Consider the following 26,318-nt stretch of genomic DNA (forward strand, 5'->3'; position numbering starts at 1 on the left):
TAATATTTGTAGATCTTATTTAGATGTGTTTAAATATAAATAAGTTGATATATGTGTTTAAACGTATAAAATAAATTTAAATGAGTTTAATTTTTTATGAGAAGTTAAAAAAAATAATGAATTTCATTAATATTTAGTTTGGGATGGTTGAGCTCACTCCATCAAGTCTGCTTCGAATGCCATTGTGGGTGGAGCTTTTCTGCCAAATTGTCATACCTTACTTAACCTTAGATGCATGAGAAGTAGAGTGTGCTAATTATGAAGAGTAATAATACACTAGGCTTTGCTACATACAGTCAGCAAATACAGTCGGTGTGCAGTCGGTTGTACGGAATAAATAAAAAAAAATTATATTATATTCAGGGAACCTACGTGAATAAAAAAAATTATAAAAATAATTTTTTTTCATGTAGGTCCCATATTAATTCACTTTTTTACAGCCGACTGCACGCCGACTGCATCTGTCAACTGCAAAAAGTATTTCTCTAATACACTTATACCTTATTTATTATTGCTTTATTACTTAATTATTATTATTCTTTTTACTATTTGAATTTGAATTAAAAATCTTAAGGTGTGACATTCTTGCATAATTTAAAAGAAAATAATTTCAATCAATTAACATAATCATATAATTTAATTAAAAATAAATTCAATTTTAGAAAAAGTGGCACTCTTTTGTTCTTTGAGTAATTTTACAAAATAGCATAGAATTAGTAGAAGAACAAGTTAAAGCTAGTAATTGAACTTACATCAATCTCTCTTGGTATATGATCTGTACATAGAATCTATTGCATTGAATACTCATTTTCAGATACCCATCTACAAAACAAATCGATTGAAGCCATGTATATGTGTTAGTAGTACTCCTCAAGAAGGATTGACATTTATTACCAGCAGAAATCGATTAAATGGACCTTGGGGAAGAAAAATGATCAAACTTGAGCAATAGATTGCACAGCCACCTAGAAATTGACATTTAGAAATGCAGAAACCAAGCAAGAAGGATTGCATCAATTACGTTAGCAATCATAAAATAAATCACATTTAGGTTAGCACTCATAATCCACCATCAAACCGTAAAATCAAACAACTTAAGAAAAGAGAAAATTGACAATATAGCGATCGCATCTAACACAGAGTGGACTCACGTAGAAGGGATTGACTTGGTCTTCTTCATCGAAAGGGTTGGGGACCAGTCTTCACAGCGAACGACGAAGAAGAAATTCTGGAGAGAGAGAGAGAGAGAGAGAGAGAGAGAGAGAGAGGTTCTGGCGGCGTTGGTGGGTTAGGGTTTTTGAAAGGAGGGTGGAGGGGGGAGGGGAATTCGTGTCATTTTCGTGCGTGAGCTGTCCCCATTCGAAGCTGCACCCAGAATTTCTCGATAATGTTCCCAACATTGGGTAAACAAAAGTAATGGATAAGAAGAGAGAAAGAATAAAGAAACCAGCTTTTTTAGTGTGTACGTAATGATTTCTAGAGGGTTGATCAACCTTCGTCACGGTCCCAAGCTCCCCACCATATCCTATTTCTACACCTAACGAGGCAAAATAGATCAATCAGATTCAACCCTATATATGTAAGGATTACTCTTTCCATTTTAATTTACTTCGTAATCGTAACTACTTTCTCCTAATTTATTGACCCGTAACAGGAAATGCTGGCAACTTTCCTCATGTGCATTTTAGCCATTTTCTCATTAATATAAGCCTTTAATTTTTAGCATTTCTGTTTTGGCACATTATGTAAGTCTCTACAATATCACGATTTGGGGCAAATGATATTGCTACGATCAGGGCAAACATCGATGAAAGTGATACACATGCAAATACGTTAGCCAATAATCTCTCGTGTCTCAAACCATGATACGAAAAATAATTGATGCCACTCTTTTCTAGATAAGAAATGATGCCACGCACTCAAACGAACTCGTGAATGCATATATGGCTACCAGATGAGCACTGCCTCATCTCATGGCCTTCTCGTTTGCGGCAAAAGAAAGCACGTTCAAATGATCAGTTCAATAAAAGCATATGGGTATTCCTGCGAAGATATCTCCGCTCCCTCCTACGTAACCTTCTTTTTTATGCTCTAGCTTTAAGTGCTAATATTGTGTTATTTTTCTCCTGCTTTGTCTTTGAAATCAATTAAAGTTGGATAGAGGGAGTAGAAAAAAGTTTATGGAGCTCGTGAAGAAACAGTGAAACTTCACTTTCTCGCTTTTCTGAAGCAACTATATTATATGTGTTTCATGGGAAAAGGTGACATGGTTTAATGCATGTACGTTCTTGGTAGGCGGGAAAATATACCTATCTGAAGTGATGCAGCTGCACAAACCTGGAAAAGTTCAAATGTAGAGTTGCCTTCAAACACTTCCATACGCGATGCTATTAAACACTGCCATGTGGCTTCTCTTTAATTCGTGAATGATATAGTTTCAATCTTTGTATAAGGCGTGACAAGAGCGATCCAAATAATTTAATATTGCGTCTCTCTCTCTCTCTCACACATCAATTAATTCTAATAGTGAAGTGGCAAACTCTAAGTTTACCATCACTGTAATTTTCTTTTCATTTAGAATATCTCCGCCAGCTATATATATTTTTACCATTACATTTAACATATTGATTTTGCATATTCTTTATATATTTTATCGATATAATTGATTAAAATATTTATTTTATATTAAAAAAATAAAATATCTAATCAAATTAATAGAATATATAAAATAAATATAAAAATATTGTATATAAAATTTTTGTTCTGATTTTATTACTGGACGGCAAATTGACTGGAAAGGAGCCGGATTCAACGGTGTTATGGACCCATTGCCCACTGCCCGTCGTCTCCAGCGTTCTCATCAATTAGCTCCTTCTTGATATTTTCATCATTGTTTTCACTTGAATGAAAAAGCCATAAATACAGCATTCAAGTCCCTCTAACGGATCTCTGTATGCAATCACCATTTCTCGCATAAACACAGGTTTCGCTTCTCTCTAACTCCCACTCACAAAAACACCTTAAACCTACAATATCACGGACATCCTTTGACTCTGCTTCTTAAATCTGTGTCCGTTTGTCGGAGAGGATTTTGTTTCAGTTTCTATCCTATTTCAGCTGGAGATATCTTTGTGTTTTGCATGAAACATAGTTTCGATTCAAGTTTTCATTAGTACGACTGTACGATGAAATATATTCGGGCCTACAGCTTGAAGCGGTTCTTCTCATTGAAACGACCAAATTTTGAAGGAGAAATCCCAAAACCAGATGGCTCCATCGTAGAAGACAACAAAGATATCTTCAATAATGCTGCAGTACCAGAGCCTGCTCAGAGACCCGCTTGGAAATGCTTCTCCTATGAAGAGCTTTTTTATGCCACCAATGGTTTTAGCCCAGGTTTTAAAGAATAGTACCATCATAACTAGTATTAGTTCTTATTAATTTATTTATCTAGATTTTTTCTTGAAATTCATATTCTCTTTTTATGTGGGTGTCACCGTCTCAGAGAATTTGGTTGGCAGAGGAGGCTATGCAGAGGTATACAGAGGAACTCTGGGAGACGGTGAAGAAATCGCAGTGAAGAGACTGACGAAATCTTCTTCTGATGAAAGGAAAGAGAAGGAGTTCTTGACTGAGATTGGAACCATTGGTCATGTGCATCACCCAAATGTATTATATCTCTTAGGATGTTGTATTGACAATGGGCTTTACCTCATTTTCCACTTCTCCTCAAAAGGCTCAGTTGCTGCTCTTTTACATGGTATATAAATCAATGACTTGTCTATAGAAAAAACAAATTTTCTTTGGCTTTATTTTTCATGGTAATGATTGGTTTCAAAATCCTTGTTGTAGACCCGAATCAGCCGCTGTTAGATTGGAAAACAAGGCACAAGATAGCCATTGGGACGGCTAGAGGCCTGCATTACTTGCACAAGGACTGCCAAAGAAGAATAATTCACCGGGATATCAAGGCCTCCAACGTTTTATTGACTACGGATTTCGAACCACAGGTACGCATTTAGCATTATAGTCAACTTGTTTTTGCCTCTTCTTGATCAAGTTTTTTATCTGTTTTCTTTTGCATGTTTCAGATATCGGATTTTGGACTAGCAAAATGGCTTCCATCTCAATGGTCTCACCATTCAATAGGCCCGATCGAAGGGACATTTGGGTAAAAACCAGACAAACTACTCTCTGAGTCGGCATTAAGATGTAGTGTACTAAGATTTTACATATGTTTAATGTTAAATATCATGTAGGCACTTGGCTCCTGAGTACTATTTGCATGGGATTGTGGATGAGAAGACGGATGTGTTTGCTTTTGGAGTTTTTCTTTTGGAGATAATCTCAGGCAGGAGACCGGTACTGGAAGGCTCTCACCAAAGCTTGCACAGCTGGGTAATGGCTAGCAACCCTTAAAAGAAAACTTGTCACTATCTTCTTAGGAAAGACCCATTTGGGTTTCCTCTGGGTTAGATAACTTAATGCGAAATAGATAGATAGATTTTATTATTCAGTTTTTGTCAATCGTTCTCCGTTTTTATTGATTGTTATTTGGTATTCAATAGGCCAAACCAATACTGATCAAAGGGGAGACTGAAAGGTTGATAGATCCAAGGCTTGGAGGGGCCTATGATGTAAAGCAGCTGGAAAGACTAGCCTTTGCAGCCTCTCTTTGCATCCGCTCATCTTCATTGTGGCGCCCAGCAATGAGTGAGGTAGCTAATCATGCTCTGTCTTGATCGAATACCACAGACTTAATTTGCCTTTTTATTTAATATATACGACTCGAAGAGGCACTTTGGTGCTTGGTTATAAACTTGAGATTATCTCACCATCAGCTAAGATGGGGTTTTAAAACAAAATTGAAGTATTGCTGCGATGGCAATACCTTTAAAGAAGACCAGTTCATGACAGATATAGAGATACTGGAAACTTCCTTTTCATACTCGTATTCATGGATCTAATAGTGACTAGTTACCTGGCCAAGAAACTTGAACATTAATTGTATTAAAATCATTATAAATTGCCTCAAGATATCATTAAATTCAGCTGCAATCTATCGCAGGTGGTGGTTTTCCTGTGACTACTTGGCACATCCTTTTCACCAGCCAAGTCAAGATGGAACCTAGATAGGGTGTTTCTTTTTTTAGAATTTAAACTTCGGTGTCGGCATGGTGGCTCTGCACTGGATATTTTTTTTCACACAATCTCAATTATTCATCAGATGTTCTATTCCACCTAACCTAAATCTTTTTATGCTAAAATCTAAAACAGGCATTAATATATCCAACACTCATGCATGTGAGGACAAGGACAAATTATTGCGAAAGCGGGGTCCTATTTTGGCTCATTATTGGAATAAAATGCTTTAGATATGCATTATGTCAATGCTCCAAACTCTTAAAATTAGTCATGACATATATACCAAATTCCATGATTATGATTCTGACCCTAATTGACAGGTAATGGACGTAATGGAAGGCGGGGAGGTTGACAAAGAGAGGTGGAAGATGCCAGAGGAAGAGGAAGAAGATTTCTGGGGATTTGAGGATCTAGAATCTGAATGCAACAGTACTACTTCCTTCTCTTCTCCACACGACTCGGTATCTATTGGAAGTTGTTAAAAGACTTAAGAGACTAGTAAGTCGACGAAAATCATGTATTGATCACCGGTCTCATCGACATTTAATCAAACACATATATTTCTACCCATTAGACTCCAATTCCATCGACGCTAGCGAATGTACATATATATATATTATTACTGTCATGATCAGTACTTACTTTGATACCTTGATCATTTTTGCGAGTATTTGATCAGAATTTCTAAAAAAATTTTAAAATGGCAATCTCAATCTTTTATGGTTTCTACTTAATTACCCTATAAGAATAATGACATCTAATTTTCAAACTGAGATTCAAAAAGTAATGTAGCGAGTAGAGAATATAAGGCTGTTATGGAAGAACAGGTGATCAAAGCAATATTGGTAGCTGCTCCAGCTAGCAGCTGCTCAGGATTGGTGTTGATAAGGCAATCTCAATCGACAATTGAATCAAGCACTTTTATAAAAACACGTGGCTCAAGTTAGCACCCACATGCCGATACAGACAAAGATTTTATTATATATATATATATGGATCGAATGAAGGATTTAATGTGATGACATGATGTCTTAGTTGGCAAATAAACAAGTGGCAGATGACGAACAGGTAGACTTTTTTTTTTTTTTTGGACGGCCAATATCAGGCCACGTATATGTACCACTATTACGAGGGCATGCGTATTATCACCCAAAATCTATGAGAAGTGGACACTTTTGAGGTATAAGTTTAGATATGACCCATACTTGTATTGTTACCTAATACGTGTTGGTTGTCTCACATCTCTTGAGAAAACCGTTAAAAAACTAGGAGCACCCAAGCGTATTGATATTGGATAGAAGGTTGTTTATCTTAAAAAAGACTTTTTGAGGATAGATAGGTGTTGCAACGACAATAAACACTAGGAGGTAAACAAAAGAAGTGCGGGGTTTTTAAGGAAATCAAGTAGGTGTAAAATAAGATTAATCGATATAGACAAGTTTATTTCTATACAATTAGATATGAGAGTTGAATTGAGTCATCACCAACTTCCTATATATATGCACATTGTATTTGGCAGTCTAACCTAATTCCGAGTGTACACGACATTTTTTGGAAGTCATGTAATTTGCATAGCAAAAGCATCTTCCTTTTTTATTTTCATCATTTTGTCTTTTCCTCGAAATATGAGGGGTTTCGTAAATTTCGAGGGCTTATGTTAAGCAATTTAGTGGAGGGGGCTTCAGACCAAAGAACATGCTCCGGGATATCCTTACCATTAGTACAGTCTACTGACCTCACCAATATAAAAAGAACAAGGAAAAATTAGGACAGAACACTTGGGCCTAGAGTATCATTTACTCGGCCCAAAATTTAGGACCTAGAGTGTTGATTGTTGAGAGAAAATTTAGATTTTTAGGTTCCGTTTGAAAATTGAAAATTCTCATATTAAATTTTAAAATTTCATTTTATCATTATAATTTTCTTAAATTTTTATATAAAATATAATAAATATGAAATTTACTTGAAAAAATTAATTAGTAGTAGATCTCATTTATTTTTAAATGAACATGCAACATTTGCACAACTCATAATTATATCTAATATTTGTTAACGAGAAAATGGGTCAAAATGCAGGAGTTCCAAAATTCAGCAGCAAACCTGCTAAGCTAGGTTTGTGTTATGACTAGTGAATGTTGCATCCTCAGTGACAGACATTCAACATAATATGCAAATATTGGTGTCTAATAGTGTTCCCATTACAACAGTCAAATTGCGTGGAACTCAAGCCTTGATTAGAGAGGGTAATAAGCGAGCCACCTATCGAGCATGGCATAGCACTCCTTGGCCTTGTATTCTGGAGCTACATGTCCAGCACCCTGTGAAAGCAAAACAGTTAATATCTTCTCTTCTAATTACAAACTTAACTTGAGAAGATGATAAATGAAACAGTCAAATTTCTTACCTTCACCGTCGCATATATCAAAGTATAGTCATCATTCAAAAATTTTTCCGTGTATCTGCAGAAAACGTGCAGAGCATATCAGTGAACGAATGATGAAACTATTCTTCATATCGATTTTATTATTCCTAGTTATATTCGTTGATGTAATATATTGTAAGTGTTTTTTTTTTTAATTTAAATAATCAATTTATGAAATCACTTAAAATGTAGCATGTCAATCTGTAACACTAAAGTCAACAAAGTATAGATCGAAGAGTAATAGAGATAAACCTACGTACCCAGCAACTTGACCATCCACATACCACGCTCGCCAAACCTCCGATATAGTCAAATTCAGATAACGGATCCAATTTTGCGTACCAATGTGTGTAACAGACAGGTCATGATCACCGCTGTAGCAAAAATTACACACTGAATTAATAAACAACTTCTCAAACTACCAGATTAATTCACGGACTGCTGAATTTAGTGCATGTTTCTAAATAACCCAAAGTTAAATGAGATAATAGATTTGAATGGAAAACAAAGGATTATTCTGAAGGGCGTTTCAAGAAACCACCTGTATATAAGAGCTCGAAGGTTTGTGTTACTGAGATTCCGATGATAATCAACAGAACTAGTAACAGTCTTTGTGTAAGCTAAGCTGCTATTGCACCTCTTCCAAACACCAGTTGTCCCCTGTTTGGAATCATTAATTTCTTCAATCACTTCAACTTGTTTCAATCTTTTTTGAGTAAAATTGAGAGTTAGTAGCAGAGTAAGAACTCTTATCATTTTGTAATACATACGTTTCGAACGTTGAGGGCTTCTCGCACGCTCTTATTATTGGCCCATACCGCAGATAGCACATAATTGTAGTCCTGAAAGGAAGCACATCCCATGGTTATCACTTTTTTGTATGAATATTATGGTCCTAATGGACTCTGTTCGGATTGGGGTCAGGTTTTTATTGAAATTGGACCTGCTGGATGTGAGATAATACAAGAGAAATTGGACACATAAGCAGAGAGAGAGAGAGGTGTTTACCCGACACCAATATGCAGGAGAAGTTGCAGAAAGGAGACTTTCGTCAAGGTTTTCCTCCATATATCTCCTGCTTAGGTAATCTTTACTTGATTTTGGAGATGCAACTTGACAATAGGGCTCCAAAACTTGCATGGTGTTGATTTGAAGAAGCAACTGTAACATAAAAGGTTCAGAATGGCCTCGATGCTTAGAGTACTTAATAGTGGTACGAGTACATATCTAAGCATATCAAGAGATGTCAGAGACTCTGACCTCATCGATGGCTTGAATATCTGACAGACATGCTACGTTGCTATCATTTACATTCACAAAATCGCCATTGCAGCTTTCTTTGGCAGACTACAAAATTACAGAACAGAACATTTTATTTCGAATCAGTGTGATATAAAAAACGAACTAAAAGAAGACTTAGATGGTAATGTGAGGAGAAATGCAAGAGAGAGAAAATGCAACAAGTTTAGGAGATGACATGCCTTATAGAGTACATCTGATATGAGTGTGAGCCTATGGGCAAATGGGATTCTTGAATTGTCATCGATAAATGAATCTGTCTTTGGGTTCCCAAGCACATATCCCTGACAATTGTTGAATGAGCATCATGTTTAGATTACTGAATGACATTTTCCTTTGGATGAACACCAGTATTTTGGGAAAAAAAAAAAAAAAAAAAAAAACTCATTGACAGAATAAGTCGAAACTTATTGGAATAGAACAAGGAATGAGGAACCATTTTACCTTCAGATTCAAAGTCGGCTCCGTTCCATTCATGTTACCTGCACGCAAAACCATTCGATCACTTTATAAAAATACATGTGTAGGTTTGTTCTTTTCTACTTTCTATTTTATACGCATTACTTTTCAAAAACTTTTCTTGAGTTTCCTTTTACATTATTTATTTATTTATTTATTTACGAAGAACATATTGTTGTTGCTATTTTTTGTCAAGGAGGAAAGACTCATGTTCACTATTTTCTTTTTAACAAAGTTACAAACGTGTGCCATATATTCGTAAATTGATAAATATAATATTGCTACTATTTATATCTTGAATTATGTTTATAATTTGTTAGCATTGTATATACCCGCAACAAAAAATTTATATGCAATCGTACATAAATTAAGAATAAAATAAAACGTACGTACCGTCATATATCTTTTGAACTATAATAGGAAGAGGTATGCCTGAATATGAATCTCCACCAATGTAGAGTATATTCTCCAAATATTGAGGGTGTTGTATCAACCACTGCAACATCATTAATCAAATGCATTCAAATTCCTCGTATATAAAATATTAATGAGCTAGTGATTTTGACGCTTCTCTTGTGCTGATAATTCCCACCTCTTACCGTTCTAAGAAACTGATAAAGTTGTGATGCGGATTCAAGGTCATCTATATAATAACCTTCTTGGGTCGTTGAGTAAGAGAATCCAGTACCCACTGGTGCGTCCACATATATCATGTTGAGGCCCTGCAAAAATCAATCGTTTCCGCCATAACAGGTGAGCTAAAAAGTAGAAAATTAAGCAATATTAATAATAGTATTTGACCTCAAGAACAGCTTGGTCCTGGTTTGAGATTTCTCACCTGTGTCCACGTGTAGGGGTTTAAATGGAGTGATGGTATGCTCCCGTTGTAATCCACATAAGTGAAAGCTAATGGACCTGCAAATTTTGTTTAAAACATCTCAAGCTCAATTTACATAAAACCATGTTTCAAAGTGACTTCTTTGGGCCTTCTGCTTGCAAAGGTTGCCTCCTGACATCTAATGGGAGCATTTGAAAATACTGTCCTTTTAATTCTCAATATTGATTATATAATTAAAATTTGTATGTTTTTATCTACTTTTTTAGATAAATTTTAATTCTAACGTAATATCATATTTTCGAATTTGAATTATGACGCACACTTGAATAAAAATATTAAAATATAAATTAATTAATTCACTTTAGACTCAACATCTTTCAACAGTAAAAATATGTAAAATAATAAAAAAATTATATTTATATATAATTTTATAAAAATAAGATATGAGTGCGGTATACGATATTACTTTACAAGAATATCTGTTTCTTTTAAATAAAAATATTTATTTTAAATTGTTTTAATTTAAGATTTTCAAGTAAATAGATAAAGATATAAAAGTAACCTTAAACCCTTTATCAATAATTTAATATTGTGTAAAGTATAAAATAATAGATATGATAAGAATTAACTGATATAGCCAAATTTTTGACAGATAACTTTAATGCCACTGGATCCTTGGTTTTAACTTTTAGAAAGGTATGAAATGAAGACACGTCGACGTTGTTCTGGGCACCGCGGCTCTGCCAACTTTTAACGTTAGCTGACAACTAATATTCCTCCAACCACTCTTTTACGCCTACAGCCTTTCTAGTTTCAACGGTCTGGGTGTACCTTTCTCGACCTCAGTTAAGTTTTTGATGCGCAGCTACATGATATTACATTAATTTTTCTAAAGAGAAAGGCCCGCAGCAGCTTGCTGCTGGAGCCTTCCAGCGTCATCCTAGCGTTGCACTACTGGATGAAAAAAAAAAAACAGAATTTCCGTGCCAATGGAGACAGGGGAGAGTGATGGGAAGGAAATGTACCGCTTTCATAAAAGAAGGCAGAGAGAACAGAGCAACCAGGACCTCCGGTGAGCCAAAGCATAAGAGGGTCTTCTGAAGGGGACCTCTGCGATTCTACGAAATAGTAAAACAGTTGCGACTCGTTTGAATCTCCTACACCCACGTATCTGACACCCAAATTAAAAATAAGCATTATAAAAATGCAACGTCGATCAGGTATGTGTTAATATAGAAACGAAAAGCAGGATTCCTTTGTTTTTTTATTATTATTATTAAATGAAGAGAAATCTTATCTTACCCAGTTTCAAGTGTGAAGGGAAGATCGCCGTCATATCCAGGAAGCTCGGTGACAATGGTCTGCGAGGCAGCAATGCCCGACAAAACCAAAAGAACAAGAACCTGCAAACACATTGAGCTGAAAAAGCCACTGCACAGGAACAAATTCCTTAGACTACTGCGGGGATTTGCTGCTGCCTCTCCTGTGGCCATGACTCGAAACCGATACACCAAATGCACCAGAAGTCACCTCTTTCAACGATGTTCCAAGTGCTCGTGCATATGCCTGCATCAATAGTTGGAACGCCGGCTATATTTAAACTAGCCAGTAAGGACCCTCCAGTCCATTTCGGGAGAAAGTTAGATACATACCTAAAGGAAAATATAAAACTGTTGCTCGGAAAAGAGAGAACAAAATCAAGCTGCAAGTACGTAACCAAAATAATTACTATGATTAGGTGCAGGGCACGTGAAAAATGCACCAAGCCTTGGAAACGTAGACAATGTTTCTCATTAATTGGCCCCAGCGTTCCCAACACATACTAGCCAAGAAGATCTCTGATAAAACAGCATCCAAACAATGTCGGATATATTGACCATAACTTGCGGATTGGTCATTGGTCAGTTCTCTTGCCATTCAAACTTGTGAGAGAAAAATAAAGAAAGAAAGTTGACACAAGTCTTGCCTGTCTTAGATGAGATTCATGTCCTGAAAAAAGCTAGTTACGCTCGAATCATTGTGCAACTTGTTTTTTATATTAGCGTTAATTAGTCAAAAAGCAAATATCAATATACTCTGTATCTTCAAATCATCAAAGGTTCACACACTTAAGTATTGAATTTTAATAAAATTGACACACTTTACAATCAAACTCGATATTTTGCATCGTATCGTGTTGATACTACTTATCCATCTTAATAGGATTAGAATGTAAATTATCATATTTTTATAATTTAAAAATATGTTAGTTATAAATTTTAAGGCCGCATAAAAGAAATTTATTATTTATAAGCCAATATGAATACCATATATATGTGTCATTCATTCCGCTGATGTGGCATAATTTGATTCGCACAAAGAGTTTAAAAAAGTAAATTTCTTGCAAATGATCTCTTACGATAAAGCAATACCTGTAGAGTGTATGCCCTTCCTATCAACTTACAAATAAAAGAACCCGAGAATACTTTTTCTTAAAATTGTTTTCTTGATGCTTCCTTTACATCTGATCAGGGATAATAACGTACTTTGAAAGACAAAAACAAGGATGATGTTATTAATTCTCAAAGGAATTGTGCAGACTCGGCCACAGTCTCACCATACATTATTCGTTTAGTGGACCCACGTTTTTTTTCGCTGCTTCCATCATATTTTACCAAGTTTATTTAATCGATCATATTCTTCTGTCAATAAAAGACAGCGTTTGCGTTACAAACCACGTACTCTCTTACCAACTCTTCCAAACTAGCAAAATCTCTTAGGTTATGTTTGGGAAGTTACGTCATCTCAAATATTATGTGAATAATAATAAAAAGGTATTTAATAATAGTATAAAATAATAAAAAATAAGTAAAAAATAACGATAAAATAATAAATAATAGTGAAGCACCCAAACCAGCCCTTAAACCAAAAGATAAATAAAAATTATTCAATTAATCCTTTCAAAAAATGGTTAATGAATTAACTATGGAATCTTGAGGTGGCAAGCAGACCTTTCAATTTTAATATGGAGCTAGCTTGTTATAGATATTCGAATTCCTCCTCGCTATAAATCGAAAAGTCAAAGCCTTTAATATGGGTCAAGGCCTGTTCTGTTCAAAGAATGGTAGATTGACAATTAGTTCCATCATCCAGCACATTTTTTTGGTGGGTTTGAACAAGTATTTATTTATTTATTTTCCCTGATTTTTAGAGACCGGAAATAAATAGAAAGTCCATAAATTTATCCCGATTAAAAAAGAAACTTTTAATTCTCTAATAGAATACTCATTTATATGGCTTTAATCAATGAATTCTGTTAGTTATGAACCGTATTCATCACAATTTCAAAAAATAAAAATATTTTAATTAATTTCTTTTTTTTTTAATTTCCGTGGAGGCCAACAGGCTCAATTGCGATTGTTAACAAGTTCACGCATGCGTAGCACCCAGTTCCATAAAATTATTCACCAATACATAAACATGTTGGCAAGAAAATAAACGAAAATGTGAGAGTATCATCGACAAATATAGAAGCAACAACTCGCCACGACGTGAGACCGAGGCATGATTGGCAAGTGATGCGTTTTAATATTCCACCAAACAACTAAGTTATTTTCTTTAGAAAAATTCTATTTAACGGCCATACACCTTTATTATACCTGCTTTTATTTTTTATTGTTTTTTCTCAATGGGTGTATGGATTAGGGCTACTGAATTACATGTTTATTGAAACTATTTAATATATAGATTCATATCATATTTTTATTGAAACTAATCAATAAATTTATATTTTAGACTCTTTTATACGTTATATTAAATATTTGAATTGCATTATACATTATTTTTTAAACTTTTTATTAACATTAAAAACAACTAATTCAATATTGTCAGAAATCACTTTATTTAAATTGTTAAATGGCTCGATTAATTATAGACCCGATCCTTACGGCTTTGGAGCCCTCGTTTAACTCCTCTTGGGCTTGACCCTGTTTAATTTCCAAGTCCTGCGGTACCGTTTGAAGCCAATATCTGCATGACATCTATGATCTTGTTTGCATGGCCTTAACTCTCGTCGATATCGAAAGTCAGCTTGTAGAGCGTTTTATCATTTATAAGTAGGAGACTATTCCATGCTGCATCTAATTCTAAAGCTTAAGCAGTGCGTGGTTTTGCTTGGAATAAGCTTCCCTTGAAGAGGTCCGTAAATAAAGCGTATCTTAAATTAATACTTTATATGAAAATTTTAATTAATGCTGAATATCACTTTTTTTAAAAGAAGAATACGTTATACTTGCACAGCTTATAACCTTAGAGATTGAACTAGCTACTTAGATCTGTAGATCCGGGATTGGTGATTGTCTATCTATACATATACAAACACTTTCTCCACTATGTTTGCCTATATTGATATCAACTGTAATTTTTCAAGTAGGTTCATCCCCCACGAATTCAAATTTATTCCAAAGCCATGTTTTATGTACAATGTTGACCAATATCAATAGATTATCCTGATTGCTCCTAGATTGGGGATGTGCCTAGGCCTATGCAGATGACCCGGCACCCCGAATGACCCGAGTGGCTCGACCCAACCCGACTCAAAAAATGACGGGTTACTAATGACCGGTTCACCGATCCGCTTGAGTATAACAGGTTTATCTTTTTGTGTTAAACCGACCGACTATCAAGTATAACTTTTAGTTCAAACCCTAGCCTCCAAGACAGCCATGGGTGAGGCGGCGATTATGCATCCAGGCCACGAGATCCCACACGGCCTTGTAGTCGCATATGTGGGCGACGATGTCAATGACGAGGTCGAAGGAGGAAGATGAGTGAGTGAAGGCCATGGATTCTCCCACTCTTGGGTTCTCTGTTACTACCCTCATTGCCTTCAAATCCCATATCAATTTAGGCTGAAAGACTAGTGTCTTGGTTGCTAATTGGTCCACCGAAACAAACTGAAAAGCTCGGCTCATTCAAGATCAGCTGCAAAAGTTTTCAAGTTATTTGGCTGGCTTTCCCTCCTGGGTCTCGAAGGAGCAGAGAATGAGTTTAATGATGGCATCTTGTGGTGGTGGTGGCAACGGCAGCGTGGTGGAGAGGGAGTGATGGATCGATTTTGTTTTGATGGGTCTTGAAGGAGCAGAGATGAGTTTTGTTTTGAAACTTTCCCTTTTTTTTTCCCCCCTTTAAAATTGGTAGATCAAGAGAATCAGAGATCTAGCCATCTCATGATTCTTAGCCTTCAAATCATGTATTTGATACTTTCAAAAGTGGTAGTAGTCGACCAAAAACAAGGAATACACATCGAAATTGCTCTGGGCTTTGTTAAAAAAAAAAAAAAATAGACAGACAACAAAAGACTCACCACAGCGAAGCTGGGAGGCCATGCCAACTGCATCAAGTTCATAAAGAAGATTATTTTTGCCCTTTTCAATTTTTGATTATCGGGATCTTCTGTTAATATTGAGGATGAATGTGACGCCCCCAAATTCCGTTTGGGATTGGACGGACATTTGAAGCGTCGAGACATGCAACACAAGGTTACCTGCCCCCGTTCATGACATATAAGATGCAATAATCCTAACATGCATCTAACATTATGCAATATTCGCAGCGGATAATTTTTTTCTTTAGCAATACTATGCACCAAATTAAAATATCCCAAATACTTAAAAACATACTTCATATATAAAGATACATTGAATAACTAAGATCACAGAACTATTCCAAAATAGTTATGATCTAAAAGTACTGGAGATGCAACTCCATCGTACAAGTAGTAATTTAACTACTATATTAACCTTAACGACGCACCGTCGTTCAGTCGACTGTACCTAGTTGGTCAGCTCCTGATCTTCTTTCAGGTCCTGTAACAAGATCTACCATTCGGGGGGAATGGTAGTTGGGACTACCACAGTGAGATTTGATTACAAATCTCAGCAAGTTAACAAAAAACTTCCATACAGACTAATGATGCATGGATGACAGTAAAAGCATAAATGCATAATCAAATTCATAAGTAATTAAAGCATAACTTAGTGTACAACATAACATAATTGACATAGCTTAAATTGAATCATGAAGTGAACTTGACTTAGCATGAACTTGCTCTGAAACTTGAATTAACATGAAAAATACATACTCCACAGTTGTTGTGGCCCCATGTATTCTACGTGTAAATACATACTCCACAGTTGTTGTGGCCCCATGTATTCTTCACAAACTTGACTTAACATTAAAAATACATACTCCACAGTTGTTGTGGCCCCATGTATTCTACACAAACTTGACTTAACATGAAAAATACATACTCCACAGTTGTTGTGGCCCCATGTATTTTACGCATCACATTTGTAGTTAAATACATACTCGACAGTTGTTATGGCCCCATGTATTCTACACAACTTGACTTAACATTTAAAAATACATACTCCACAATTGTTGTGGCCCCATGTATTCTACACAAACTTGACTTAACATGAAAAATACATACTCCACAGTTGTTGTGACTCCATGTATTCTACGTGTAAATACATACTCCACAGTTGTTGTGGCCCCATGTATTCTACACAAACTTGACTTAACATTAAAAATACATACTCCACAGTTGTTGTGGCCCCATGTATTCTACGTGTAAATACATACTCCACAGTTGTTGTGGCCCCATGTATTCTACGTGTAAATACATACTCCACAGTTGTTGTGGCCCCATGTATCTTACATAAACTTGACTTAACATGAAAAATACATACTCCACAGTTGTTGTGGCCCCATGTATTCTATGTGTAAATACATACTCCACAGTTGTTGTGGCCCCATGTATTCTACACAAACTTAATATGAAACGTGACTGGAATACGAAAGGATTGAAGCCCTAACGTAACATAACGTGATTTGAACATAACTTGAAATACATGACCAACTTGAGATAGAAACATTTCATAACATGGCATAACATATAACAGACAACATATTTAACATGACATACTTGTAATGTACAGTAATACATGACAGAATATATTATGTAACAGATAAAAATTGATGACAGAATAAATTCTGTATAATAGACAATTACGTGATAACTTGGCATGGCATGACATATTTGATAACATACATACATACACTGTAGTTCCTTTACTTAGCACACATACACAGTAGACTGCTAGTAAGTTAAAAGCTAACTTACCTCGATCTCCGCGTTTCTTATAAAACTTCAAGTGCGATCACGAGGAACTGTAATTAGTGATTCTAAAAGTTAGAACTAAATCACTAATAATTTGAAATATGGAAAATACTAACTTAAAGAGTAAAATTTTCATTTTACTCTCTACATGTGGGAAAATGACCGTTTTACCCATAACTTAAGGATTTTGCATACTAACTCCAAAAGTTTCCAAAATTTACATTCATCATGTAAATTTTGTCCTAAACTTAAATATCAACTCAGAAAAATTTAAAACAAAACACAACTATGAAGAACACATTATGGCCGAAACATCCATAGGCCATTTCCATTGATTTTTGTTGCAATTCCTTCAAATTTCAAAACTCATGCTTAAACCAAAATTTTGCAACAAACATCTTCCAATCCTAAGTTCAAAATCATACTTAAAACATCCATTTAGAAAAAGCTAATAATTAACACCAAACTTTTTTGTAAAAAGATCCAAGCACTTGAATCACAAGTTTTGACATTAAATCAAAACATCTCCAAGAGTTTCAAAAAATCAAATCTTACTTCTAACATATTCATAATATCATCCTAACATCAACCATGCTTTAAATCATCAAACCAAAGTCACCAAAATCACAAAATAACATTTGGAGTTTTTGGTTTTACACTTAATCCAAAAACAGAAACTTTTTCCTCAACTAGTTTTGATAAATATCTTGATCTATGACTTATAAATATATGATCTTCAAACCAAACCATCACATGGTTTAAAAAGATGTCCTAAAACATATATAAGCTTCTAATTCAAGATCACATGGTTAGAAATTAACCAAAACATAAATTTAGCCAAGAATATCCACACTTTGGCTTGTTTGAATATCTCTTTGCATAAAATTTCATATCTTTGAAACTAACATCAAATATCTTCAAAATAATAATATAAAATGTATATAAGATACTTAGGATCCTCCAATAAAATTATTAAAGTCATTAGAATAGGTTTAGACCACCAAAGAGTTAAACTTTCTCAAAATAGAAACTGTTTTTCTTCTTCCAGTTTCTAAGTTTCTAAATCTAAGTAAATCTTTCATCAAAACCTTTAATCATGCAAAAATCCTCAACCAATAGTCACATATACATGTTAACAATACTCCATAAAAATTTCGGACCAATATCTATCCATTAGCTTGGTCAAAAACTCCAAACTATAACATATTCTCCAGTTTATCTCCCAGAATGACCTTTCTATAGTTTATACAATATTTGACTGACCAAATGATCTTCAAATGAGGCAAATATGATATCCATGTAAACTAGACTAAAAAAGGAACAACTTATATGAAGGAGACTTTATGATAAAACACTTACAACAGCTTCGAAATGGGCGTGCAAAAGACCTCCTAAAAGCTGTCCGAGAGAGAGTGTTTGATAATCTTTTATTGGAAGGTGTAATTAGATAATTTCGTGGGGAGAGGTGGCTGGAGATAATTATGGATGAGATATGGAAGAAATGAGGCTGGAGTTGAGAGTTGAGTGTAGTTTTCTCCTACCCAAAATATCTATAAAAGATTATCTCATAATATTTTATCTAATAATATCTATAAAAATCAACTCAAAATATTTTTACCCAATAATATTCATGAAAATTACCTCAAGATATTTCTTTTTATCCAATAATATCTACAGTTTTAAACAGACGTTTTGACCGAAAATATGAAAAAATGTTATTGCGCCATAAGACTTTAAATAACCCTCCGAGTCTAATGGCACAAACCATAATACATTTTGACACTTCTAACTATCTCCAATAATCAAAAACACACTTCTGATACCATAGTAAATAATAACACTAACTATGTAATTAGACAAAAACCTATATGATTAATGGATTCGTGAAAACTTATGGGGTTTTCACGAGGTTCTTAAAGTTAATAGAAATTTCACAATTAAATTTCTAGCGGGCTGTTACAATCTCCCCTCCTAAAAAAAAGATTTCGTCCTCGAAATCGAAGTAAGTAAGAAATAGCAATTTAATGAAGAGGTGTTGCTTACCAACCTATTGTCTATCCCGTATATATATGCCTTCGAGATTATGTCATTCCTTAACTCTCTTACTTAAATCAACAATTAGATTATACTTCTTTACACAAGGTTGGCCAAGTTGTAACGACATACTCTCCAAACCTAAAACTTTAAGTAAATAATCTTCCGAAACTCTTCTTTAAAAAAACATAGGTGATATACTTTAAATGTTCTTGTAAATACCATAGTTAGTAAAGAATTCATCAAAATTAAACCGTTAACCTCTCTCTCTCTCTCTCTCTCTCTCTCTCTCTCTCTCTCTCTCTCTCTCTCTCTCTCTCTCTCTCTCTCTCTCTCTTTTTTTAACAAAATCGGTGGCACTCTGTTTTAGACCAGACAACTCTGATCCGCGTGATTTTTATAGGTCTTCTGTAGTTGTCAGGCGCCGCATAGCTATGACACTACTTTGTTCTTCTGTAATTGTCAGGCACCGCAGCTATGATACTACATTGCCCTTGTCTTTTGTAGAGAAATGATTCACGAGAGATAATTCGTCATAATTTTCTCTATAAAAGAATTATTCAGTTCATTTTCTTTCTCATCTCATCTTCTTCACTTTTCTGAAATTAATCTGCATTCTTACTCTGCAATCTCTTTCTGCTTACTCACTTTGCAATGGCTCAGCAATCTTCTCATTGCCAAAACATGAGGTATTCTGCACCTCGTTCCTCAGTTGTTTCTGCTTCTTCCATAGGTGCTATTATGCAATCAAATAATGATCTGACTAATAAGTCAGAAAATGAACTTATCTACGAGCTTGTGAGTCTCGGTACTCGATACTCATCAGCCATTGTCGCATATTCTCAGAGACTGCAATCCAGGACTGGTGGGGTTGACAAACTCCACGAGAGTATTTCTCTGCTTCAGAGGCTTCTTATGGAATCCAACATGAAGATAGAAGCAGTAAAGCGAGAGAACAGAGATTTAAAATCTTTGCTTAACTCTTCTTTTCGAGTGGCTACTCCTTTAGATAGGAGAGGCATGCAGATTTTTGAAGAGCAAGAACGTTTAAAGATTGAGGCAAAGAGCCTCAAATTTCTGTAATTTTGCTTTATGATAATAAAATAATACTTCACAAATATTCATATTTGTGTTTCTATCTTCTGGTATATGTTTTATGTACTCCATTTTATTTCTTTCAGGGATTTTCATATATATGACATGATCCAATGACTCATATAAATATGCATTTAATCATGCATATCCAAACTCTCAGTAATTTTCAAGTTAATAAAAACCTCAAGGAGTTCTACTGGTCTAGGACTAACTTACTTCTTTATAATCGCAACAATCAGTCATCTTCCTAGGTGGTACTTTGATAACTGACCAGTTAATAACTTAAACTTGAAACTTTCTCTCTTATGATTGTCATAACTCTTCTATCCATCATAAGTTATCAATTATTCTAACTCTACTCTTCTATCCATCATAAGTTATCAATTATTCTAACTCTAAATAATTTGTTCCTAATGTTCACATAAATCCTCAAGACCAATATTTTACTCTCCATATAATAGTCTTCAAAAGAAGATCGATCTATGTATCCATAAAGATAGTGCTTTGCCAGAAATCATTTACTGGCGGTGTGGTAATACTATTATCATAAATGAATCCTACTAAGGCTAAAGCTTCTCCTAATCAAATTACTCTTCCAAACACAATTTCTATCGTATTTTTAGAATCAAAATAATTCTCCAAATATGTGGAATACCATTCATCAATCCTACATATCCTTTCTAATATTACTAAAATGTATTCTATATCTACATTGGTATGAACAATAATACTTCTAATGACAATTGTTACTCTTACCACTAGGGTAACAATTTAACTTCCAAGCTGAATTCTCAAGCACCACAATTAATCGAAACAATGACTCGTTTGAATCAAACAATGTACAATTTACCAACTCCAATGACTTGACCTACTCCAAAATAACAATAATGCAATACTACCATCAATTGCAATCAGATCAACGTTAACTATGTTTACCTCAACTAATTCTTCATCCATCGGGAAAATTCTGATCCTCTTGATTGTTATCTCCCTTAGGATTCCGAGGTATTCTATCACGAGTCATGTGTCCCTTCTTGAAACACACGAGCATATATATTAAAACCACATACTACCCTTCGTACCTTAAGAAATTCAAGCCTACTGACGACTAAAATTTCAAACCTAATGTTTGGTGCATTTCCTAAGGACATGTGGATTTACTGCCCAGAGACGTATTGCTCTGATACCACCCTGTGACGCCCCCAAATTCCGTTTGGGATTGGACGGACATTTGAAGCGTCGAGACATGCAACACAAGGTTACCTGCCCCCGTTCATGACATATAAGATGCAATAATCCTAACATGCATCTAACATTATGCAATATTCGCAGCGGATAATTTTTTTCTTTAGCAATACTATGCACCAAATTAAAATATCCCAAATACTTAAAAACATACTTCATATATAAAGATACATTGAATAACTAAGATCACAGAACTATTCCAAAATAGTTATGATCTAAAAGTACTGGAGATGCAACTCCATCGTACAAGTAGTAATTTAACTACTATATTAACCTTAACGACGCACCGTCGTTCAGTCGACTGTACCTAGTTGGTCAGCTCCTGATCTTCTTTCAGGTCCTGTAACAAGATCTACCATTCGGGGGGAATGGTAGTTGGGACTACCACAGTGAGATTTGATTACAAATCTCAGCAAGTTAACAAAAAACTTCCATACAGACTAATGATGCATGGATGACAGTAAAAGCATAAATGCATAATCAAATTCATAAGTAATTAAAGCATAACTTAGTGTACAACATAACATAATTGACATAGCTTAAATTGAATCATGAAGTGAACTTGACTTAGCATGAACTTGCTCTGAAACTTGAATTAACATGAAAAATACATACTCCACAGTTGTTGTGGCCCCATGTATTCTACGTGTAAATACATACTCCACAGTTGTTGTGGCCCCATGTATTCTTCACAAACTTGACTTAACATTAAAAATACATACTCCACAGTTGTTGTGGCCCCATGTATTCTACACAAACTTGACTTAACATGAAAAATACATACTCCACAGTTGTTGTGGCCCCATGTATTTTACGCATCACATTTGTAGTTAAATACATACTCGACAGTTGTTATGGCCCCATGTATTCTACACAACTTGACTTAACATTTAAAAATACATACTCCACAATTGTTGTGGCCCCATGTATTCTACACAAACTTGACTTAACATGAAAAATACATACTCCACAGTTGTTGTGACTCCATGTATTCTACGTGTAAATACATACTCCACAGTTGTTGTGGCCCCATGTATTCTACACAAACTTGACTTAACATTAAAAATACATACTCCACAGTTGTTGTGGCCCCATGTATTCTACGTGTAAATACATACTCCACAGTTGTTGTGGCCCCATGTATTCTACGTGTAAATACATACTCCACAGTTGTTGTGGCCCCATGTATCTTACATAAACTTGACTTAACATGAAAAATACATACTCCACAGTTGTTGTGGCCCCATGTATTCTATGTGTAAATACATACTCCACAGTTGTTGTGGCCCCATGTATTCTACACAAACTTAATATGAAACGTGACTGGAATACGAAAGGATTGAAGCCCTAACGTAACATAACGTGATTTGAACATAACTTGAAATACATGACCAACTTGAGATAGAAACATTTCATAACATGGCATAACATATAACAGACAACATATTTAACATGACATACTTGTAATGTACAGTAATACATGACAGAATATATTATGTAACAGATAAAAATTGATGACAGAATAAATTCTGTATAATAGACAATTACGTGATAACTTGGCATGGCATGACATATTTGATAACATACATACATACACTGTAGTTCCTTTACTTAGCACACATACACAGTAGACTGCTAGTAAGTTAAAAGCTAACTTACCTCGATCTCCGCGTTTCTTATAAAACTTCAAGTGCGATCACGAGGAACTGTAATTAGTGATTCTAAAAGTTAGAACTAAATCACTAATAATTTGAAATATGGAAAATACTAACTTAAAGAGTAAAATTTTCATTTTACTCTCTACATGTGGGAAAATGACCGTTTTACCCATAACTTAAGGATTTTGCATACTAACTCCAAAAGTTTCCAAAATTTACATTCATCATGTAAATTTTGTCCTAAACTTAAATATCAACTCAGAAAAATTTAAAACAAAACACAACTATGAAGAACACATTATGGCCGAAACATCCATAGGCCATTTCCATTGATTTTTGTTGCAATTCCTTCAAATTTCAAAACTCATGCTTAAACCAAAATTTTGCAACAAACATCTTCCAATCCTAAGTTCAAAATCATACTTAAAACATCCATTTAGAAAAAGCTAATAATTAACACCAAACTTTTTTGTAAAAAGATCCAAGCACTTGAATCACAAGTTTTGACATTAAATCAAAACATCTCCAAGAGTTTCAAAAAATCAAATCTTACTTCTAACATATTCATAATATCATCCTAACATCAACCATGCTTTAAATCATCAAACCAAAGTCACCAAAATCACAAAATAACATTTGGAGTTTTTGGTTTTACACTTAATCCAAAAACAGAAACTTTTTCCTCAACTAGTTTTGATAAATATCTTGATCTATGACTTATAAATATATGATCTTCAAACCAAACCATCACATGGTTTAAAAAGATGTCCTAAAACATATATAAGCTTCTAATTCAAGATCACATGGTTAGAAATTAACCAAAACATAAATTTAGCCAAGAATATCCACACTTTGGCTTGTTTGAATATCTCTTTGCATAAAATTTCATATCTTTGAAACTAACATCAAATATCTTCAAAATAATAATATAAAATGTATATAAGATACTTAGGATCCTCCAATAAAATTATTAAAGTCATTAGAATAGGTTTAGACCACCAAAGAGTTAAACTTTCTCAAAATAGAAACTGTTTTTCTTCTTCCAGTTTCTAAGTTTCTAAATCTAAGTAAATCTTTCATCAAAACCTTTAATCATGCAAAAATCCTCAACCAATAGTCACATATACATGTTAACAATACTCCATAAAAATTTCGGACCAATATCTATCCATTAGCTTGGTCAAAAACTCCAAACTATAACATATTCTCCAGTTTATCTCCCAGAATGACCTTTCTATAGTTTATACAATATTTGACTGACCAAATGATCTTCAAATGAGGCAAATATGATATCCATGTAAACTAGACTAAAAAAGGAACAACTTATATGAAGGAGACTTTATGATAAAACACTTACAACAGCTTCGAAATGGGCGTGCAAAAGACCTCCTAAAAGCTGTCCGAGAGAGAGTGTTTGATAATCTTTTATTGGAAGGTGTAATTAGATAATTTCGTGGGGAGAGGTGGCTGGAGATAATTATGGATGAGATATGGAAGAAATGAGGCTGGAGTTGAGAGTTGAGTGTAGTTTTCTCCTACCCAAAATATCTATAAAAGATTATCTCATAATATTTTATCTAATAATATCTATAAAAATCAACTCAAAATATTTTTACCCAATAATATTCATGAAAATTACCTCAAGATATTTCTTTTTATCCAATAATATCTACAGTTTTAAACAGACGTTTTGACCGAAAATATGAAAAAATGTTATTGCGCCATAAGACTTTAAATAACCCTCCGAGTCTAATGGCACAAACCATAATACATTTTGACACTTCTAACTATCTCCAATAATCAAAAACACACTTCTGATACCATAGTAAATAATAACACTAACTATGTAATTAGACAAAAACCTATATGATTAATGGATTCGTGAAAACTTATGGGGTTTTCACGAGGTTCTTAAAGTTAATAGAAATTTCACAATTAAATTTCTAGCGGGCTGTTACAATGAATGTCAATTTACCATCACGTTGTCATCTCAAATCTGGGAGATATTTTGTAAATCGATAAGTAGATTGTAAATCGACGGGTTAGAAAGTAGATTTTGTTTTTCAAAGGTAGGGTCATACGGTTCGATCCGAGTTTATTTTGATCGGATCAGGTCATATCGGTTTGGCGCCATAATTGGGTTTATGCGGGTCGGGTTGGCCTCAAACCCGACTGTGCAGGATCGGGTTGCAGGCCTAGATGTGTCGTTACTGGTGTGGCCTTTTGTCCTCTCTTATATGGTCAACTGTGTGTTCTATTCCATATAGGGCCAACAACATTTTCTATTTGTTGCCCTCCAAAAGATTAATGACAATCCAAGAATATTGAAGATAATTTGTACATGAGTCATACTACATATAGTCACTTTTGCGTATTTTTTACGCACTCCATTGATGTGATTGGCTTCTTCAATTTTTTTTAATATACAACTAATCACATTAATGGAGTGTGCAAAAAAATACGCAAAAGTGACTGCATGTAAAATTTTTATTTTCTAATTTGTATCACATAATTTCAGAATTTATACATTTCTCTGCAATTTTCGTTGATAATGGAGACAGGACCACTGTACCAGTTGCAAAGCTAAGAAGAGCAAGAATACCACGACTTCAAGAAATTGGCAATCATATTATGCTCACTCTCACAGCCAACAAAAGCGAACAAAATATCCAATGAATCTCATTTTGAGATGATTGTTTGTGCTTAAAACAACCATGAAATTAAGAGGGAGCAACTAAACTTCTAAGAAATAACAAACAAAATCCACCAAATTGGGGCGGGGTGTGTCAAAGGAAATGTATTTTACTATTTCTTTCTACCACACAAATATAGCAAGGAAAAAAGTATTCCAATAGCATCTTCTGCCTTAATGTATGAACAGATGAAAAGGGATCCTTGAATCAACTTCATAAGTTGGCCTAGCGGAATACGGATGAAATAAAATGAAAGAATAGTTGTGCC

The 26,318-nt window shown here is 34.5% G+C and overlaps 2 protein-coding genes and 1 long non-coding RNA gene across 4 annotated transcripts; 1 reads left to right on the forward strand and 2 right to left on the reverse strand.

Moving 5' to 3' along the window:
- Positions 1-748: 748 nt before the first annotated feature.
- Positions 749-1,145, reverse strand: LOC122315830. Its single transcript, XR_006244131.1, has 2 exons — positions 918-1,145; positions 749-822 (listed from the first exon to the last, which is right to left on the reverse strand). It is a non-coding gene; the product is annotated as an uncharacterized LOC122315830 (long non-coding RNA).
- A 1,649-nt stretch (positions 1,146-2,794) lies between these two features.
- LOC122315828 (probable receptor-like serine/threonine-protein kinase At5g57670) lies at positions 2,795-5,715 on the forward strand. 2 transcript variants are annotated; one of them, XM_043132038.1, is made up of 7 exons: positions 2,795-3,396; positions 3,506-3,760; positions 3,853-4,010; positions 4,092-4,171; positions 4,260-4,398; positions 4,569-4,718; positions 5,069-5,391. In XM_043132038.1, the coding sequence occupies exons 1-7, from the start codon at positions 3,186-3,188 to the stop codon at positions 5,084-5,086; spliced, it is 1,011 nt and encodes a 336-aa protein (XP_042987972.1). In that variant the 5' UTR covers positions 2,795-3,185; the 3' UTR covers positions 5,087-5,391. The 2 variants fall into 2 exon arrangements, with proteins under 2 accessions (XP_042987972.1, XP_042987971.1); XM_043132037.1 differs by lacking the exon at positions 5,069-5,391 and adding an exon at positions 5,466-5,715 and having other exon boundaries at positions 2,798-3,396.
- A 1,447-nt stretch (positions 5,716-7,162) lies between these two features.
- On the reverse strand, positions 7,163-11,740 carry LOC122314975 (serine carboxypeptidase-like 18). The gene is made up of 14 exons (XM_043130638.1): positions 11,466-11,740; positions 11,189-11,334; positions 10,164-10,240; positions 9,925-10,047; positions 9,719-9,821; positions 9,311-9,348; positions 9,049-9,150; positions 8,828-8,914; positions 8,576-8,728; positions 8,338-8,409; positions 8,109-8,227; positions 7,828-7,941; positions 7,550-7,604; positions 7,163-7,463 (listed from the first exon to the last, which is right to left on the reverse strand). The coding sequence occupies exons 1-14, from the start codon at positions 11,654-11,656 to the stop codon at positions 7,380-7,382; spliced, it is 1,464 nt and encodes a 487-aa protein (XP_042986572.1). The 5' UTR covers positions 11,657-11,740; the 3' UTR covers positions 7,163-7,379.
- Between the last annotated feature and the right edge of the window lie 14,578 nt (positions 11,741-26,318).

Source organism: Carya illinoinensis, chromosome 7 (assembly GCF_018687715.1).
Source record: "Carya illinoinensis cultivar Pawnee chromosome 7, C.illinoinensisPawnee_v1, whole genome shotgun sequence".
NCBI lineage: Eukaryota > Viridiplantae > Streptophyta > Magnoliopsida > Fagales > Juglandaceae > Carya > Carya illinoinensis.

What these genes read in the sequence shown, in the direction of transcription:
- LOC122315828 (XM_043132037.1), top strand. Translation starts at nt 3,186, where the DNA reads ATGAAATATATTCGGGCCTACAGCTTGAAGCGGTTCTTCTCATTGAAA. An exon ending in CTACGGATTTCGAACCACAG is followed by an intron (nt 4,011 to 4,091) that starts GTACGCATTTAG and finishes TGCATGTTTCAG; the next exon opens with ATATCGGATTTTGGACTAGC. An exon ending in CCGATCGAAGGGACATTTGG is followed by an intron (nt 4,172 to 4,259) that starts GTAAAAACCAGA and finishes AATATCATGTAG; the next exon opens with GCACTTGGCTCCTGAGTACT.
- LOC122314975 (XM_043130638.1), bottom strand. Translation starts at nt 11,656, where the DNA reads ATGGCCACAGGAGAGGCAGCAGCAAATCCCCGCAGTAGTCTAAGGAAT. An exon ending in ACCCCTACACGTGGACACAG is followed by an intron (nt 10,048 to 10,163) that starts GTGAGAAATCTC and finishes TGATTTTTGCAG; the next exon opens with GGCCTCAACATGATATATGT. An exon ending in ATATTCAAGCCATCGATGAG is followed by an intron (nt 8,729 to 8,827) that starts GTCAGAGTCTCT and finishes TTTATGTTACAG; the next exon opens with TTGCTTCTTCAAATCAACAC.